The sequence below is a fragment of the Mus caroli genome, unplaced genomic scaffold (assembly GCF_978045245.1).
Source record: "Mus caroli unplaced genomic scaffold, Mus_caroli_1 scaffold_13, whole genome shotgun sequence".
Classification (NCBI taxonomy): domain Eukaryota; kingdom Metazoa; phylum Chordata; class Mammalia; order Rodentia; family Muridae; genus Mus; species Mus caroli.
The window spans coordinates 8,094,858-8,111,772 of NW_028227268.1; the positions used below are offsets into that span (position 1 = coordinate 8,094,858).

Consider the following 16,915-nt stretch of genomic DNA (forward strand, 5'->3'; position numbering starts at 1 on the left):
GGCACCTGAGCAGCAGCTAGCTCAGACTCTTGCAGTTACAAGTCTGGGCACTGGACCCAAATGGAGAAATCCACCAAAGGTTTCAGACGTTGGTACCCACACGAACTCCAGCCCAAGGGCACAGACAGTGTCTCTGCTCTGATTGCTGGCTAAGAAGCAATTGCTGCAAAACTGACTCTCAGGCCCCCTCTGTGAGCAAGCCCTGTAACAACACCCTAAAGAACAGCTGTTCCTGATGGGCTGGGCAGGGCCTGAGCTCTCAAGCGTGTACTTCAGAGTCTGGGGCTTGGGGATAGAGAGGCAGAATCTGGGTTTCTCAGCGATGGGAGGGGCGTGGCCACCTAAGGGGAAGAGATCTAGGCTGCTTGTCCCCAAAGCCACTCCTCAGTCAAAAACTCAGACGGATGGATAACAAGCCCTAGGCCTGGACTAGGTTCAGACTGCCAGGGAGAAAGACAAAAGCAGGGTTTGAAGTGGACGAATGTAAAACTGAAGACAGGCAGGCTAGTTTTTTCATCTATTTCCGCTAAATGCTCACAGCTGTTCTTCCAAGGCAGGTGAGGAGAGAACAGAAGAGTGATGAGAGGTGTTCAGTGCCTGCGTCCATAGCGATGAGAATAGGCTCGGGGACTGGAGAAGATGAGGCAGAGCCCTCAAAGTCAGTGAGATGCCTGAAGGGCAATGACCAGAACTGGAAGACAACAGGGGTGTGTCTCCAAAGACCTGGGCCCCGGAGGCATGAAGAGAAAAGCTGGCAAAGGTGACGGGCCTCAACCCTTCCTTTTCCAGCCAAAATACCAACCTTGCAAGGCTGATTTTTTCCCAGCAGGCTCAGTGCCAGGGACTACACAGTCTTTTAGGAAACCCACGGAACTGTTTTAATTTCTTTTAAAATCAGGGGAAAAATTAAATGAACTTTTAAATGAAAGAAAATGTTTAATATGTAGTAATATATTTGTTTTCATGCCAACACAGCCGCAAAATATTACTTTTAATATTTTTAATAGAGAAAAGAGCCCACGGAGGTAGAGGCGCCTGTTGCCTGTAAGTACAACTGTCAAAGGGGTGGGTCTTCCAGCTCCTGGCCTTCCCACACCAGAAGGTACATTCTGCTCCCTTCCCTGGGCCATGAGGGAGGACCCCTCTGGCTCTCTCCTTTGTGTCTCTACTGCTAATGTTCCTTTAAAGGGGGAGCTCAGAAGAAGAAGAAGAAGAAACAAAGAACGCACGAGTTTGGCACCAAGTTCACTTTCTCAGCCTTCTGCTAGACCCAGGCTTCCCCTTTATCTTGCTCTCCGCCCTGAGCGTTTCCAGACTTTTAAAGAGTCTGACCTGGGAAGGAAAAACTGGAATCAACCGGTTGACACCCCCCCCCCCCACACACACACACCCTTCCCAAACTGTCCTGCCTGGTCGAATCCAGAGGGGTACTGGGGGCTCCATCCTATGGGAGACTGGGATAAGGCCTTCTAGGGAGGAGTGAGGGTGGGCTGAAGCTAGAAGATCAGGCCAGAGAGAGCGGCTCGCTCGCAGCCCGCGCTACTGCCCTCCGGTGGGTCCCGGAGACGCCAGGCGTCCGCGTCCGCGCACAAGGATTGGGTTTCTGCGGGGCTCGCTCCCGGGCCTGGCTCGGGGCCGCTGCCGCCCCCTCCCTGCGCGCAGGCTGCGCTCCAGTCGCGGCCACGGGGTAGCGCTCGGCCCCCCTCTCCGCGTCTCCGCCTCCGCCGCGCTCGTCCCCGGCTCCCGCTGCCCCCGCAGCTCCAGCTCGGCGCAGGCAGACTCTCAGGCTCGGCAGCAGAGCAGCTCTGAGGACGCTGAGCCCGGGCAGCCCAGGGCTCCAGGCTCTGCGAGGCAGCTGCTGCCGAGGTGGGCGAGCAGCAGGCGCGGCCGAGGCGCGGGAGCAGCCGTGCAGACTCGGGTCCCCGCGCCGGGCGAAAACGCCGGGCGGCCAAGGCGGCGCCGAAACCCCGGATCCCAAGGCTGCCGGCCGGGCTTTCCCGGTGCGGCTCGCGCCGAGCTCCATCCCGGGTGCGGCGGAGAGCAGGACCCGCCGGTCTCCTCCTCCGGATCGCCCGCAAGAGGCGCGGTGCCCAGGAGCTGGCTGGAACCCGGGCCGCCCAGCCGGGTACCCGAACCGGGCATCCATCCATCCCTGCCCGCAGCTGGCGCAGACATGGGCGCACGGGGCTGCGCGCCGGGCCGTGGGACCCGCAAAGTTTGCTAGCCGGAGGTGCTCAGAGCCTAGGGCGAGCCCCGCACCGAAGCCCCAGGGGAGGTACCCCCGAAATCACTGAATTGGGCACGAGGACCGTGGAGCTGAGAAGGGTGGCTCGGCCTCGCTAGATGCCTTCTGCAAAGTTAGAAGAGAAGAAAACTTCGGCTCCGGGGAGATTCGGACCGTTATGCTAACCGCGCCCCCCGAGCCCCGCGCCCCTTCTAAAAGACACCCAGCGCCCGCGCCTGCTACTGTGCTCCGCTTGCATCAAGTCCCAGGGGCCCGGCGCCTGGAACCGCGGTGACTACGTCGGCCCGGGAGAACCCAACCAGGGGGCGGGGAGGGGCGGGAGGCGGGCAACGTGGCCACCAGGAGGAAGTTTCCTGAAGTTGTCCTCTCATTCGGGAGCTCATCCAGAGACCAGGCCGGATCGCAGGGGTCGCCCTGCCTGCGAGAAGTAGTCTGAGTCGGGGTGCTAAGGGATACAGGCACCCCGAATTTGGGAGGAGGCTTGGCCTCTTTCTGCTCTCCCCTCGCTTTACGGAATAGCCAGCACAGAAAGAGGATCTGGGGTCGCCGGCGCGGCCCCTACGGGCATAGCGTCCAGGACTTGGCCACGCACTCTCCCGGGACTCCACAGGATTATAAAGCAACTCGCAAAGAGGGGGCACTTTAGAGGACCCCTCGGTCAGCATGTTCAGCAGCATGTGGAGGCTGCCGCTCTGGACTCTACTGGCCCTGCATCGGATCCACTCGGCCGGGGCCCAAGGTACGGTATGGGTGACTTTCTCCACGTGGAACTGGAGAAGGGGTTTGGGTGGGCAGAAGAGAGGCAACCCCTTAAGACACCGCGTTTGACCCAAGCTGGACCATCTCTTGTACGTCTCAATGCTCCCCGCTTCTTCGACTTTTGGGGCTCTGTTTGGGGTGGGGCAGTGTCCCTGATACTTCTGGCCTTTCTGGACGGGAAAGGTGAGGTTGCGGGGAGGTGGACCTTTGTGGATACTCTCTGGTCGGGGTACGAGGGGCACGTCATTCCGTGTGTTGGCTCCATTGAACTCTCTAAGCTCCTGGTCCTGCTTGACGTCCGAAAGGAAGGGCAAACCATGGCAGGCAGGCACTGTGTGGTCCCGGGGCGAGAAGATGGGGCGGGCAGAAGCCGGGAAGAAGCCGTACTGGGGACTCAGGGTGCCCGCTTGATTTCCCCTCAAGAGCAGCTACTCTGGTTAGCCATGTATGGGAGCCCGAGCCTGGCTGCCTGTTCGACCGTGGCCGCGAGAGCTGGGGCGGTTTGGCGGCATGGTCCTGGAGCCCAGCGGCGAGGACAGCGACAGACCCAACCCCCACCCCACCCCCGACACACCCAGCGGGCACCCCCAGCCTCCAGCTTCCAGGACTAGCTGGATGTCTGGCCACTGCTGCTTTGATCTGTAGCTGCCCAGAGCAGACAGCCTGGTGAGGAAGGGCTAGTGGGTGTTCAGTGGGTGTGTTGAAAGGAGGTGCGATGGGGTTGTCCCTCCCCGCCTCCTGCAGCGGATGCCCACACGTCTCTGGGGTCCCCTGGAGGGTCGTGGTAGGCTACGGTGGCGGCTGCACCCGAGCTTCCTTGCGTTTGGGGTTCGAGGATCCAGACGGTGGTGGCCGTGGTGGCCGAGCGGCGCCTGCTGGGGGCAAAGGGAGAAGTAGTCTAGATTGAATCCCCAGATTCATCGGTTCAGCTTTAGATTTCCTTCGGCTTTCCAGGCTCACAGAGAAGCCAGACCTATCCAAGAGCCAGGGGCTTCAGGGCTTCGGAAGGGACTGGAATGGCGCTGCAATCCCCCTACAGAGCCTTTTCCACTTCTGGGGTCCCAGAGCCTCGGAAAAGAAGGGTCCCTACTGTGTCCCAAGTCAGGAAATCCTCAGAGCCAAGATCAGAGATGAAAACGATCAGTTGTCGCTCACAGGGCTGAGGAGAGGACTTTTTACAAGGCAATTTAGGTAAAAGCACTTCGAAATTTTCTAATGAGCGCCATAAATGTAAGGCAATAAAAGTTATTATTTTTATAGTGATCATAAAATCTTCCAGTAGGCAGGGACCTCAGAGGTCATCGAATTCTAGCAGCCATTTAACTGATGGGGAAACTGAGGCCCTGTGCAATGAACTGACTTGCCCAAGAGCACTCTGATATGTGGGGTAGGTGTCAGAGACAGAGACCTAGTGAGTTCTGAGCCCCTCTCTCTTACAGATACCTCTGTAGCCTCTCCTGTAGGGTTTTCACCCTATGGGAACCCAGGACAGTGGCCCCGACAGAGTTGGAATGGGCTGTCCTCCACTCTGCGTATGGAGGGAGGGGTTTCTGAGGGGTAGCTCATGTGGAACCCTTTAGCTCCACTTTAGTGCAGACTCCAACAGGACTGTGTAACTTGACTTGGGGGGGGGGACAGGGAGCTCACCAATTGGTCTCCCATCTAAGACCACGCCCTTATGGTGTCTCCAGAGCACCTTTCAGTGTGGTCATGTCCCAGTCACCTCCACAGCTGCCCACGTTCCTGAGGCCAAGGTACTAGTGTCTTATTGAAGTTATGGCTCCAGATTCCCATGCCTCTCCCGGGAAGAGCTCCATTCTCCTGATAGGATCAGAGAAGCACCTTTGTAACCCCCCATACCCCCACACACACACACTCTGGTAGCTGTTTTCCCTCAATGCTGGGCTGTCCAAGCCTCTTCTGCTCTGATTATGATCTCTGGCTCTTCGAATATTTGCTTGCCAGCACTGCCCCCCTCCTTCCATTTGTCGCCCTGCAGAGAATTGTGGGAAGAAAATTTCTGGACTCCACCTGGGGGGCAATGCTGGGCTTGGGTGAGGTTAGGGCACAGGATCATTTTTTTAAATCTGCTTTGGGGTTCGTTTTTCTGCCTCTAAGTCCCTGCCATTACCCCTTTGAGGATGGTTAAAACCTCAGCATCTCTCTGACGCTATAGGGTCTGCCCGGCAGACATGGCACACACAGAGACACCCAGCAGCTGCTTCTCCTTTGAAACGCGTGCCCTGTGGTTACTCCTGTGGGGAGTATGGAGACTTTGGCCTAATTCTTTTTCCAGGTGTTGCACTAAGCTACATTACCTGGTTGTCCTGAAAACTATCTTTTGGCCATTTCTCCCCAAATCAGTCTTACATGATTCCAGCTCGCTTCCCAGACAAAATGCAGTAATCACATTGACAAAGCATTCCCTCCCAAACTAGGAAGGTGGGAAAGGGTTCTCATGATCTGGCAAAGACACCTGCGGAGATGTTTCTGCAAGACTCTTAGCTGCTGGAAGCCTCAGTTTCCCCATCTGTACCTTGGGAACAATATCTCCCTCTTTGCAGATTTGGCATGGCATGGAGAGGTCCTTGCAAGTCCTTTACACACACACACACACAGCTGCAGACTTCCTTCTTTGACTACATTGATGTTTCCTGGAGTGGCCCTTAATGCTCTGAGCTCCCAGGAACTAGTCACAGGTAGATTTGCACAATTCCCCAGGAGCTGGGGTTGGGAGGCCATGGTGATCCTGGCAGCCTGAATTACTGAGTGCTTTGGAGAATTTTTCATATGCTGGTGAGCTTGGCCATTGCTCGAAAGCATCCAGGCCAGCCCAAGCTGCTGGGGAGAGGTCAGAGGCTGCCAAAGCAGCCATTCTAGGAGGTTTAGGAGGTCCTTTTTCAATAGAATTGCACCCGGGGGTGAGGGGCATAGACCAAGAGGACACTGAGGTTGAATGAACCAGATAGTGGGGAAACCCTGACTGAGGCCTAGAAACTCTAGTCCCGGAAGCTCCTGGAGAGTCCCAAAGGGAGAAAGTTTAGTGCTGGGAGCTAATCACGATAAAAGCCAAACAGCACACGGGGGAATGGGATGAAAGTTTAATTACATGGTGTGGCTAAGCTGTAATTATTAATTACTGACAGCAAAAAATAACTTATTGATCAGGGCCTCTTGCTAATTACCAGGAGGCCTTAGTGTCATGCTTGCCCGGGGCTCAGCTGTCAAAAGCTCCACAGAACCATGAGCGTGGGGTGGTAAAGGGTCCTGCTTCCCCATCCCTTTCTCTTCCACCCATCTATCTCTCACCCTGGGTACCCCTTGATGTCATGGGGGGGGGTCGGGGTCTGGAACCTCTTGGTACGGTGAGATGAGTGATGGAATTTGGTTCTTGCTGCCTCTGGCTGCAGAAGTTCCCCCTTTGTAGGGTGGGGTCACTCTGGACCCAGAGCAGAAGCTAAATCCTGCAGGCAGCTTGCACCTGCTGTGGAAACTCTCATGCACTTGCCTGGCAAATATTTATCGACCACCTCTCCCTTACGTCCTCTACTGGAAGGCGGGAGTAGGGGCCAGGAACCTCATTCCATCAGGGAAGGGAGGCTGGGAAAGAGGCCAAATCCTTTACAGCAGACCGGTGTTTAAGCAGGACCTCCATGGCTAGCTTTAAGGCGGTGTGTTAAACTGCATATCAGAACGTCTTTGACCTTGTTCCCTAGGACACAGTTGGGCTGTGAGCTAAAGAAAAGAGAATGGGCTTGTTTTCTGTCCCAGGGGTTCAAAGAATGCCTGGGAAGTTATCCAGAGCTGTCCTCTACCTGCAAATCTAGGGCCAGTGGCCACGTGGCCAGCTTGCATACCCGCATGCAATGGAGGGCTCCTTACTGTGAACTATAAGGCTGTTAGACATTGCCTCATGTTGATGAAAGAACTGGAAGGTACGTTGTTGGTTAGTCTAGAATTTAATGGGTTCCCTGCTTGGCAGGAAGCCTATTCCCTGACTCCTGGCCCCTTTTGGGGGAGTGGGGAGCTAGAGCTGAAATTGACCTGGGGTTGCTGAGCTGCTTCAGGTTACCCACTTTAGCGCCACACCCCCATCTCCAACACATTATTGCAGAGGCCCCTGGAGCTCCCTAAGTGGTAAGAATTAGTCACTGTAATTTGGGGCCTTGGGATGCCAATAGCAACAAATGGGCCAGCAGCAGATCCGTCTACTGCCTGTAATGGAAAGGAAAACAAGCCAGTTATTGAGACTTCCCTAGCTACACAGCACTCACCGGCCCCTGATGTCCCCATGCTGGGCAGATGCAGGGCCAGGGAGACTTGCTGAGTGAAGGAGTGTCAGGGTTGCCCAGGACCCCACTCCAGAGAAAATTGGTACCTCTCTGGGCACCCTCAGGAAGGGAGTGTAACCAGGCCATGACTGAGCCAGGATCCTGGAAAAAACTTCCTCATGTGAGAAACTTCCAGTGGACTGGGAGTTCCCAACTTGGGTCAGCCCTTTTCAGCCCCCACTTCCATCAAAAGTGATGCTGAACTGAGCAGCTGAGCATGCTCCCTGCCTCTGAAGTGAGGGAAGGACAGGCCGCATGTAGCTCCTTACGGTGGTTTGGATAGTGAAGTAAGATTATCTCTTGATAAGCCACGAAGGCATAGAATGTTCTGGTCACGTGGCTATAAGGGTGGCTGAGTCCCTCCTCTGCTCCCTCATCACATCACCCCATTCACTCATTCTTGGACCTCTGTAGAGCCTCCCGTTCTTAGAGCTCTCTGGAAGCTGACCTCTAACTGCCTCTAGCATCCCTGTAGTTAGTGGTACCCCACTTTCCTAGGATGATGTCCTTTGCCCATCCCGAAACCCCTATGCTGTGGCATCTCAGAGCAGGCAACGCACCACTGTCTCTGCCCTTCCTTCTGCAGAGCACCCCTCTCTCCGTGCATTGCGTTGATGGTTGGTTTAACGCTGGTCTTTTGTGTATCCGTTTCTCTCTTGTATTCGTTCCTGAATTCCCAGCCTAGAGAGTAGTGCCTGGTACATAAGGGCTCAACAAATATATATGAATAGGAATGAGTGTCGGCATGAATGTATGCATTAATGAATGAATGAATGAATGAATGAATGAATGAATGAATCATGCTCCCTTTTGCCACCTGGCCCTGCCTACTTCTCCAGCTTCCAGTCTGGCACGGATGAGTGGCTCCTTAGTGCCTATCGTCTCCTTGGATCTGTGGAGATTTCCTTGTGGTAAGCAGCAGAGCACCCCAGAGTGAGAGCCTGGCCCCCACAGTTGTAGTCTTGCTGGTGGCTCTGGGCTGCCACTAAGGGAGCATCCTGCTGGGCGTCCTGGTACTTCTTTCCCAGATATTCTTGGCTCCGGCTCTGCCAGAGAAGCTGCCTCTAGAAGGTCTGGCCTTAGAGCTTGAATAGCTTTGGGGTTCTTTCTGAGGCCCTGCCAGCTACCCTCTACCCTTATGGGGTACAGGAGCAGAAAGGCAGGGTGAAAAGTTTGGGGTGATGTCTACCTTATCTAGATGCACAGGATCCTGTAGAGGAGAGGAGACAAGACAAGCCGATGTCCAAAGACATTAGTCCCTCTCCTTACAGCCACTGGCCGGCATTGACTGTGGCCCCACCAATATCAAGGGAGAAAAATAGAGACACTCAGCAAAACTAAGTGCCCTGGTGCTCTAACTGAAGTGTCAAATCCTCAGCATGATCCAAGAAGTCTGTGATCTCAATGTGTGTCTTCTTGACGTTGCCCCAGGCTGCCCCTTGCCATCTCCTACCTTCTTCTCAGTGAAACTCAGCCATTGGTCTGGGAGATGCTCAGCCTGCTGTGCTGTCAGGGGACTGGACTCATCTAGGGAGGCAGCAAAACTTAGAGCAACTTTAGGTTTCCTCCTCCTTCTCTTCCTCCCCTCCTCCTCCTCCTCCTCCATCATCATCATCATAATCCCCCTTCTCCCCCCACTTCCTTTCTCTTTTCTCCTTGGCTTTGGCCTCCACCCCTGTTCTATTCTCACAAGGCATGATGAACTTGGCAGAATTCAAGATTCCCTCTCTCCTTCCTTCCATCCCCTGCCTGGGGCATCCCAGAGCTCTTGGAGGAGCCGTCTCCTCACATCTCCTGAGGCTTTGGTGACTGGCTCGCCCGTGACCAAGGAATCTCCCAAATGGAACAGGGCTTGGGGTGTGGGAGGACAGAGGGAAGAAAAACAATTAAAATTTCATGCCAACTAGGGAAGCGATTAGTGGCCCAAAGGGGCCATGAAATTTTGATGCCATGATCATCATTCAGGAAGAAGGAAATATTACTGGCATGTGGCTCACATAGGGGACGTGGAGAAACATGAGGGGCTCTTGGAGCCAGGACCCTGGGATCCCCTCTGGGAAGCACTAGATGCAGACCAGGGAGGCCATCAATATGTGACTTAGAATCCAGGTGACAGGAGGGATATGGTCCAGTGCCCAAATGCTTGGATTGCCACTGTGTAGCATGAGCTCATGATCAGTTAAGCCAGATTTTCCATGTCTTTTTAAACTGTAGCCACCAATGCAGCATGAAGCATCAGAGGACCAGCTGGGGCAGCATAGACTGCTGAGGGACTTCAATCATGGGCGAACCCCTGGGTTTCTTCTTATCATTCAGTGACTTGGTGACTTTGGATAACTCACAGAGACTGTATGTGCGTCGGTTTCTTTATTTGTAAAGTGGCAATAACAGTCCTACCTGCTTTGTTGGCTGTGACCAGGGTTAATGAAATAGGCTAAGCCCCTAGAACACTGATCGTATATAGGCTTCTTCGCCTTATCACATCTTCATCTTGGTGGAAGAGAAGATAAACCTTGGGCCTGGGATTAAGCAGGTACCCTGGCCCCAAAGACTTCTGTTTCTTCTGTCTTCCTCAAGCTTCCCATGACATCAAAACTTCTGCATTGGCCATTTATTAGGCTAAGATATTTACTGTCTCTAGCCTAAAATGCAAACAGGCCCCCCAGAAAGCCTACACAGGCAGCTGTTCACAGCTGTGCAAACTTCAGGGTCAGTGTTTTTACTAGATCCTTTCATAAAATGTCAAGTTGTTACCGGTAGCTATTCAGCCCAACCCATGAAGGATGACCCAATCAAAAACAAACAAACAAATAAAACATAGATGTTAGTATTGTTAGCATCCAATTCAGAAGCATCCAATAATGTGCAAAGATCACATGATCTGAGAAAAAGAGATAGTGGTATATACAATACCCTGGGTTTGGTCCCCAGAACTACTGGAGGACAGACAGATGGATGGGTGGACACACACACGGAGAGAAGGAAAGGCAGGTGAGAAAGAGTGAGAGTTGGAGCTATGAATTAGAAAGGAGGGAATAAGAGAGAGAAAGAGAATATGAATGTAGGTCAGCTGCTTCCCAGGGCACTGCCTTTGATCTAGGCAAGATGGCCCCCACAGGCACTACCTGCCACACTGCTTCAGACCTACAGTAGGTCCAGGGGATTAAAAAGCAGTCTCCTGTGAGGCACCCCCAGCTTTTCAGGCACAGGGACTGGGAAGGCATCTTGAGATGACCTCCCCCTCTATGGAAGGCCCAGGCTTTCCTCGGTTCTTCGTGAGCTCAGCCACAGAGAGTTCTCCATAGGTCCTGATTGCAGGGGCCCCATGAGTCACCCTCCAGCCTCTCCCCTCCCTGTTCCTGTATCCACGCTCTAATCCATGTTCAGGCCAGCCTCCCCACCAAGGGGGCCTGTGAACACCCATCCCTTCCTTCCTCACTATGGACTCTCAGTCTTCTCCACTAACCCAGATCCTATTCCCACAAAGTCTTGTGTGAAGCCATCACTGAACCCAGCTGTAGCACAGGGCCTCAAGACCCCCACAGGTGAGGTGTTCCATGCCCTCCAGATACCCTCAGGCTGGGTTCCCATCATCTCTGGATGCCTACAGGCTGGTAAGAGGACAAGGTACTTTCTCCCCTCAGGATGACTTCTGTCTGGATGCTCTGTCTTCCCAGTACACCCAGGCATTGGTACCCCACTCTCTCTGGATGCCCACAAGCTAGACACCTTGTCCTCTTGGGGGACCAAGAAGCTAGATAGCCAATCCTCTCTAAATAACTAAGAACTGGGGGTCCTGCCCCATCAGGGGCCCTGCAGACAGGAAATCCCACCCCCTCAGGACATCTGCAGACTGGATACCCCATCCCCTCAGGATAGCCACAGGCTGGACTTCTCTTTCCTTTATTAAGCCCACGTGCTGGATGCCCCATCCTCTTTAGCCTTGTTGATTCTGACTGATCTTGTAATGTGTGTGCGAGACTGATTTCTTTAATTACAAACTCCTTGAGTCTAAATAATAACGCTTCATCAACAAGGATGAAGGTATTAGACATCAATTACTTTTCCCAATTAATAAACTTAACCCTTTAAGGAGTGAGCCACAAGAGCCCGTGAAGCCAGAGAGGAGTGAAAGTGGATGACACCAGAGGCCTCCTCTAACATTCTCACTGGGTCCCACTGGGTCCCTCGGGGTCGGGCTTTTTGACCATCATGGCTAACGTGTCCTCTCTGGAAAGGGGAGGTGGGCATTGGTGGCAGTGCCAGATTTTTTCCAAGGTGGCTGCCATGGCGGAATAGGGTGGACTGCACCTAAGGGGGTTTGACTGCATGACCTGAATCTGCTGTCCATCCAGATAACCTTTTCCTGCTAGGATTTTATTTTCTAAATAAATAGAAGTTTGCATTCCATTCCATAGCGTATCCGAATTCCATTTAAACACACAGAGAATCATTTCAAAGCCACAAGATACTAGCTGAGATGTATACTGTATCTTTTCCTGTGGCTTCCTGGACCTCTAGGGGGTATATGGGAAAACTCAAATTAGATGATTTCTTGGGTCACATCTTCCAGAAAAGTTCTAAAGTACCTGATGTATCTATTTCAACCAGTTTCATTTTTAAAATTTCTGTAACCTTCTGAAGTTTACAACCCAGTCACACAGCTGACTGAGGGCCAGTCTAATCATCTGCTGGGGGTTGGCATCAAGTTGTCATCCCTGCCAGGTGCCCCAGGCCACTGGAGGGCTTGTCTCCTGGCCCCTCCTTACTCATGTTGATTGAGACTGGACCAGCCAATCAGAAGCACTGTTGCAGAAGCTTTTGGAGCCAAGCCGTGAGGAAGCCTCACAGACTCTCCTCAGGGGTAGGGAACTTCAACATGGCAACATGAATATTTTCTGGCCAACTTCCTTGTTGGTCTAGATGAAGGGCAAATGGCATGTCTGTGAAAGTTGCTCACATAAACTTGAGATTTTATGAAAAGATCCAGTAAAAACATTCATACTAAGACGTGCACAGCCTATAACAGCCTAATATGTAGCTTGTCTCTAAGGCATGTTTGAGTTTGTCTTCTAGAAAAGAACATCTTCCAGCAAAGCACAGTCTTCACTGTAGTTTTCTCCCTGTGGTAGCTCTGAGCACTGAGTTCTGCCTGGACAGCCAGCACTAGCCAAGTGCTTCTAACATGGTCCTGTCATTTATATGTTCCCGATGCATATGTGGATATGTGTTCATGCAAGTTCATGTGTGTGCATGTGCACATGTGTGTCCATACATGTTCATATGGTGCACACATGTGTGCATGTTCATATGGATGCATGTGCACATGTGTGCTTGTGCATGCTCATATGGGTGTGCTTGCACATGTGTATATGCATACATGTTCATATGTGTGCACTTGCACATACATATGCATCTATGTTCATATGGTGCACATGTATGTGCTCACATGTTCATATAGGTACACATGCACATGTGTTTGCATGCATGCTCATGTGAGTGCATCTGCACATGTATCTGTATGCATGTTCACATGATACACATGTATGTGCTTGCAAGTCCATATGGGTACATGTACAAATATGTATGCATGCATGTAGAGAGGCCTTAGGTATTGTTGCTCAGGAGCTGTCCCTCTTGCTTGTGAGACAGGGGCCTGCAGTGAGCCCAGAGGCCCCACCTGTCTCTGCTTCCTCAGCACTGGAATTACAAGTCTGTGCCCAGCTTTTTCATATGTGTTTCTAGGGATTGAACTCAGGGCCTCATACCTGCAAGGCATGGACTTGACTGACTGAGCTCTCTTCCCATCCTGGTCTCCTCCTGACTTCTCTGGACATTCTGTGCTTTGGGAACCAGACCCCCAAAATGTCAGTCCAGCCTCCCAGTTTCTGCCTGGCAACCAGCCTGGCCAGCAGCATTGTTTGTCTCTTTCTGCCCTGGCACAAGGTCTTGGAAGCCAGAAAGTAGCAAGACTATGCCCAGGGTTCATGCCTACTGCCTGTCACCTCTGTGTTCTCCTTCCTCTCCGTGGGCAACATAGAGCTCCGCTCAGCATTATGACCCAGAACATCTCTGTTCAGTCTTCTCTCCCTGCCTGGGTGTGGTTTCTACTTCTGGGGGGTTGGCAGATGGGCAGTCTCAGGCCAGGCCGCCAGGGAGGGCTGGGGGAGTTCCTCATTAGCTCTGCTCCGAGCTCATTATCAGTCTGCGCATCACTGGGTGAGAAATGGCTGTCGTCAGGACAGTAATAAATACGCGCCTGTCAGAGTTGATGTGATTGGAGTAATGAAGAGAAAGCAGTCACTGAGAGAGGGATGCCGCGGGCTGGGGCTTCAGGTGCCAGAGAACTCTGTCCACTGCCTATCCCCCTTGGCCTAAGAAGCAAAGGACTGGCACGGGGTGGGGGGTGGCATTGAATGTCTTTCTCCTTAAACTGTGCTGAATGGAGACCCTAGAAAGTTCTGGAAGCTATGAGGTAAAAGGGAAGATGGACAACACCAGGAAGGGAGGAAGGGGATGCTTGCCCTGAGCAGAGGCAAACAGAACCAGCCATTGGAGAGTGCTGCTTTTGATGGCTCAGCCTCCCGATGTAGCCCTGGTTCTAGAACAGCCTGAAGGAAGGCGTGGGGGAAACACACGGCCTATTGTTCACACCCCTGGCCTGCCACCTCGCCTGCAATGTTAGAATGCATTGTGTCTCCAGAAACTCGGAATGCCCAGCAGTGAATGTGGAGAACAGGCTTCCAGTTCAGCCTCTTTTCCTCTCCTCTGGGGAAGAACCTGGGAGCCACTGGCTGAGTCCAGACAGGACCAAGATGGACCTCCTAGACTCTGAACAGGAGAAGGGGGTGGGGAGCTCAGACTTAATATGGTGCCAGGCCCTGGAGACTGGAGCAGACAGGGTGGAGCAGGTGAGTCTTTGCCATTCTCTCTGCAGCCTCAGGAGCCACCTATCTGGTTATGAAGTGAGGGGAACCAGAAATGATAGATAGATCCCTTGGAGGGCTTTTTCAGGACCCCATCCCCAGAGTTTCAAACCCAGCAGGTCGGAGATAGGGCCCAGAACGCTGTATTTCTAACAAGTTCTGACACTGGTGCTGGCCCAGGGACAAACTCTGAGGAGGCCTAGTGTAGAAGTTTGACCAGAGCAGAGATGTTACAGCTGTGACTAAGTCCCTTCTATCTGGATGGACTGTGTCTGCTTCTGGTGCAGAGCCTGGCTTATTAACACCTGAACCCTAAGGCCTATGGCCTTGTACTTGGGTAAGGTACAACTTGGTTTTCTTTATTTCCTCAGAAAGTTCTTGCTCATAATGTGTTTGTTAATCAGTTTTCCAATACTATAACAAAATACCTGAGCTAACCGACTTAACAAACAAAAAGGTTTATTTAGGTTCCTGGTTTTGGAGGTTGCCAGCCCTCTTTATAGGCTCCATGCTCTGGTTTTCTAGTCCGGGAGCCAACCAGCCAAGCAGGACTAAGGCTTCTCTGGTCCCTCTTCCTTGGCCTGTCCCTGGGCACCATGGGGACATCAGCAGAATTAGGTCATGGGGGCGGGGGGACTACAAATCAAGGACTAGTTCTTGCTCTAACTACCTTTTTTTTTTTAAACTTTAGGAGCCCTGTGATTTAGTGGTGGAGCTCCTGGCTCCTCATGGGCATTCCTAGGTTTCCCTCTGTCACCCCAAAGCTTAGCCCCAGATACACGAGGCTCCAGAGCAGGACTCAGGGAACCCTGCATTCTCCTACGTAATTCACGTTCAGGGACTCCCAGAATTAGGGTGCACTGAGAATAGGTCCCATCAGCATCCTTTGCCACCCCATCAGGCACTCTTCCAAATGCCTTGCCTGACTTCCCTTCTTAGACCCTCTCCATGTGAGGAGATATATGTTAGCCCCCTAATATAAATCAAGAAATGGAGGCACAGAGAGCTCTAGAAACTTGCCCAAAGTCACCCAGCAAATAGATTCAGGGACCATCCCAAACATTAGGCTCTGGGTCTGTGTTCTCCACCCATGGGTGGCTCAGGACCGCTGCCCCTCTTTCCTCCCACCCAATTTAAAGAGGCTACATTGCCGTAACCAGTCTGTAACTTAGCCTAGCTCTGCCACTCAAGAGTCTGATTTACCCTAACTAAATCAGCCACGCCTCTGTTCCCCCATCTGTTAAATGTAGGTTTAAAGCACACGAGTGAACCTCACACACAGAGGCTTTGGGGGAGGAGTGTCTGGTTTAGTGCTGGAGTCTAGTACACCTAGCAACATTCCTGGCCTGTTTGTGTATAGCCGGGACTCCTCTAGACATCACTACTAAGACTCATCCAGCCTATGTGGCTTGCGCCTATGACCTTGTGCTGATCCCTCCTGTCCCTTAAATCTGGGGAGGGTCCGCCACATGTGTACCCCAGCACAGATCACTCTAAAAGTCCAGTTCACATGTCAGTCAGTGCACACCGAAACATTCAATATGAGAACCGTTACTGCCAACATGGCTGTCATCACTGGCCCATCTGATTCAGGACACGTCAACTATAAGACATGCTATGCTTTTTCATGCCCCTGAGAGAGGAAAGGGACTGGGCAGGCACTATATAATCTATAAGGTGCATTCTGACTCTAGAGATGTAAAAAAAAAAAAAAAGAAAAAAAAGAAAAAGAAAAGAAAACAGAAAAGGTTCATCTGGGGGTAAACCGTGGTGATGGCTATCCTGTGTGCTCAGCTCCTTCCCAGGCTCCTCCTGAGTCCTCCCTAGCCTCATGTACTCATGGATTGGCCCTTGCCACCCCCAAGAGCAGAGCGGACCAGTCAAGTTGGTGCAGAAGATACTGAAAATTCACTGCTCACCCATGCAGCAGCGTTACTGGGCTCTCTTTGGAGCCCATGCCAGAGCCAAGTTATAGGCTGGGAAGCACACACACACACACACACACACACACACACACACACACACACGGAGGCAGAGCTATCCACTGAATAGACCCTCAACAGAGCCAGGAGATGACTCGTTTGGTAAGGCACTTGCCGTGGAAGCATACAGACCTGAGTTCCTGCCCCAGAACCCCCATGAAAGCCTGGACACAGTGGTATGTGCTGTGACCCCAGTGCTGGGGAGGCAGAGACAGGGGGATCCCCTGAAGCTTGTAGGCCAGCCAGCCTGAACTATGTGGTCAGTTCCAGGCCAAGTGAGAGTCTGTCTCATAAAGCAAGGAGGTTGGCTGACTCTTGAGAAGAGATACCTGCGTGCATGCATGCACACACACACATACTCATAAACATACACACACATACATGCACACATATATGCACACATACACACATGTACACACATACACATGCACACATATATGCACACATACACACATGTACACACATACATACACATACACATGTGCACACATATATACACACATACATACATACACACACATATATACATATACACACATACATACATATACACACATACATTCACACACACAAACACACATATACAAGGGACCCCCCAATGAAACACACATTACTCTCTCAATCTCCAGTACAGGTACACTAAGCTCTTAGCATCTAACCTTAAACCAGGCA

The 16,915-nt window shown here is 52.3% G+C and overlaps 1 protein-coding gene across 2 annotated transcripts in view; it reads left to right on the plus strand.

Annotated features, from left to right (window-relative positions):
• Positions 1-1,800: 1,800 nt before the first annotated feature.
• Positions 1,801-16,915, plus strand: part of Sdk2 (sidekick cell adhesion molecule 2) — a 277,776-nt gene continuing 262,661 nt past the window's right edge. For both annotated transcript variants that reach the window (XM_021175806.2, XM_085829438.1), the window contains exon 1: positions 1,801-2,984. In XM_021175806.2, the coding sequence (XP_021031465.1) occupies positions 2,909-2,984 (76 nt within the window). In that variant the 5' untranslated portion in view covers positions 1,801-2,908. The remainder of the gene's footprint in view (positions 2,985-16,915) is intronic.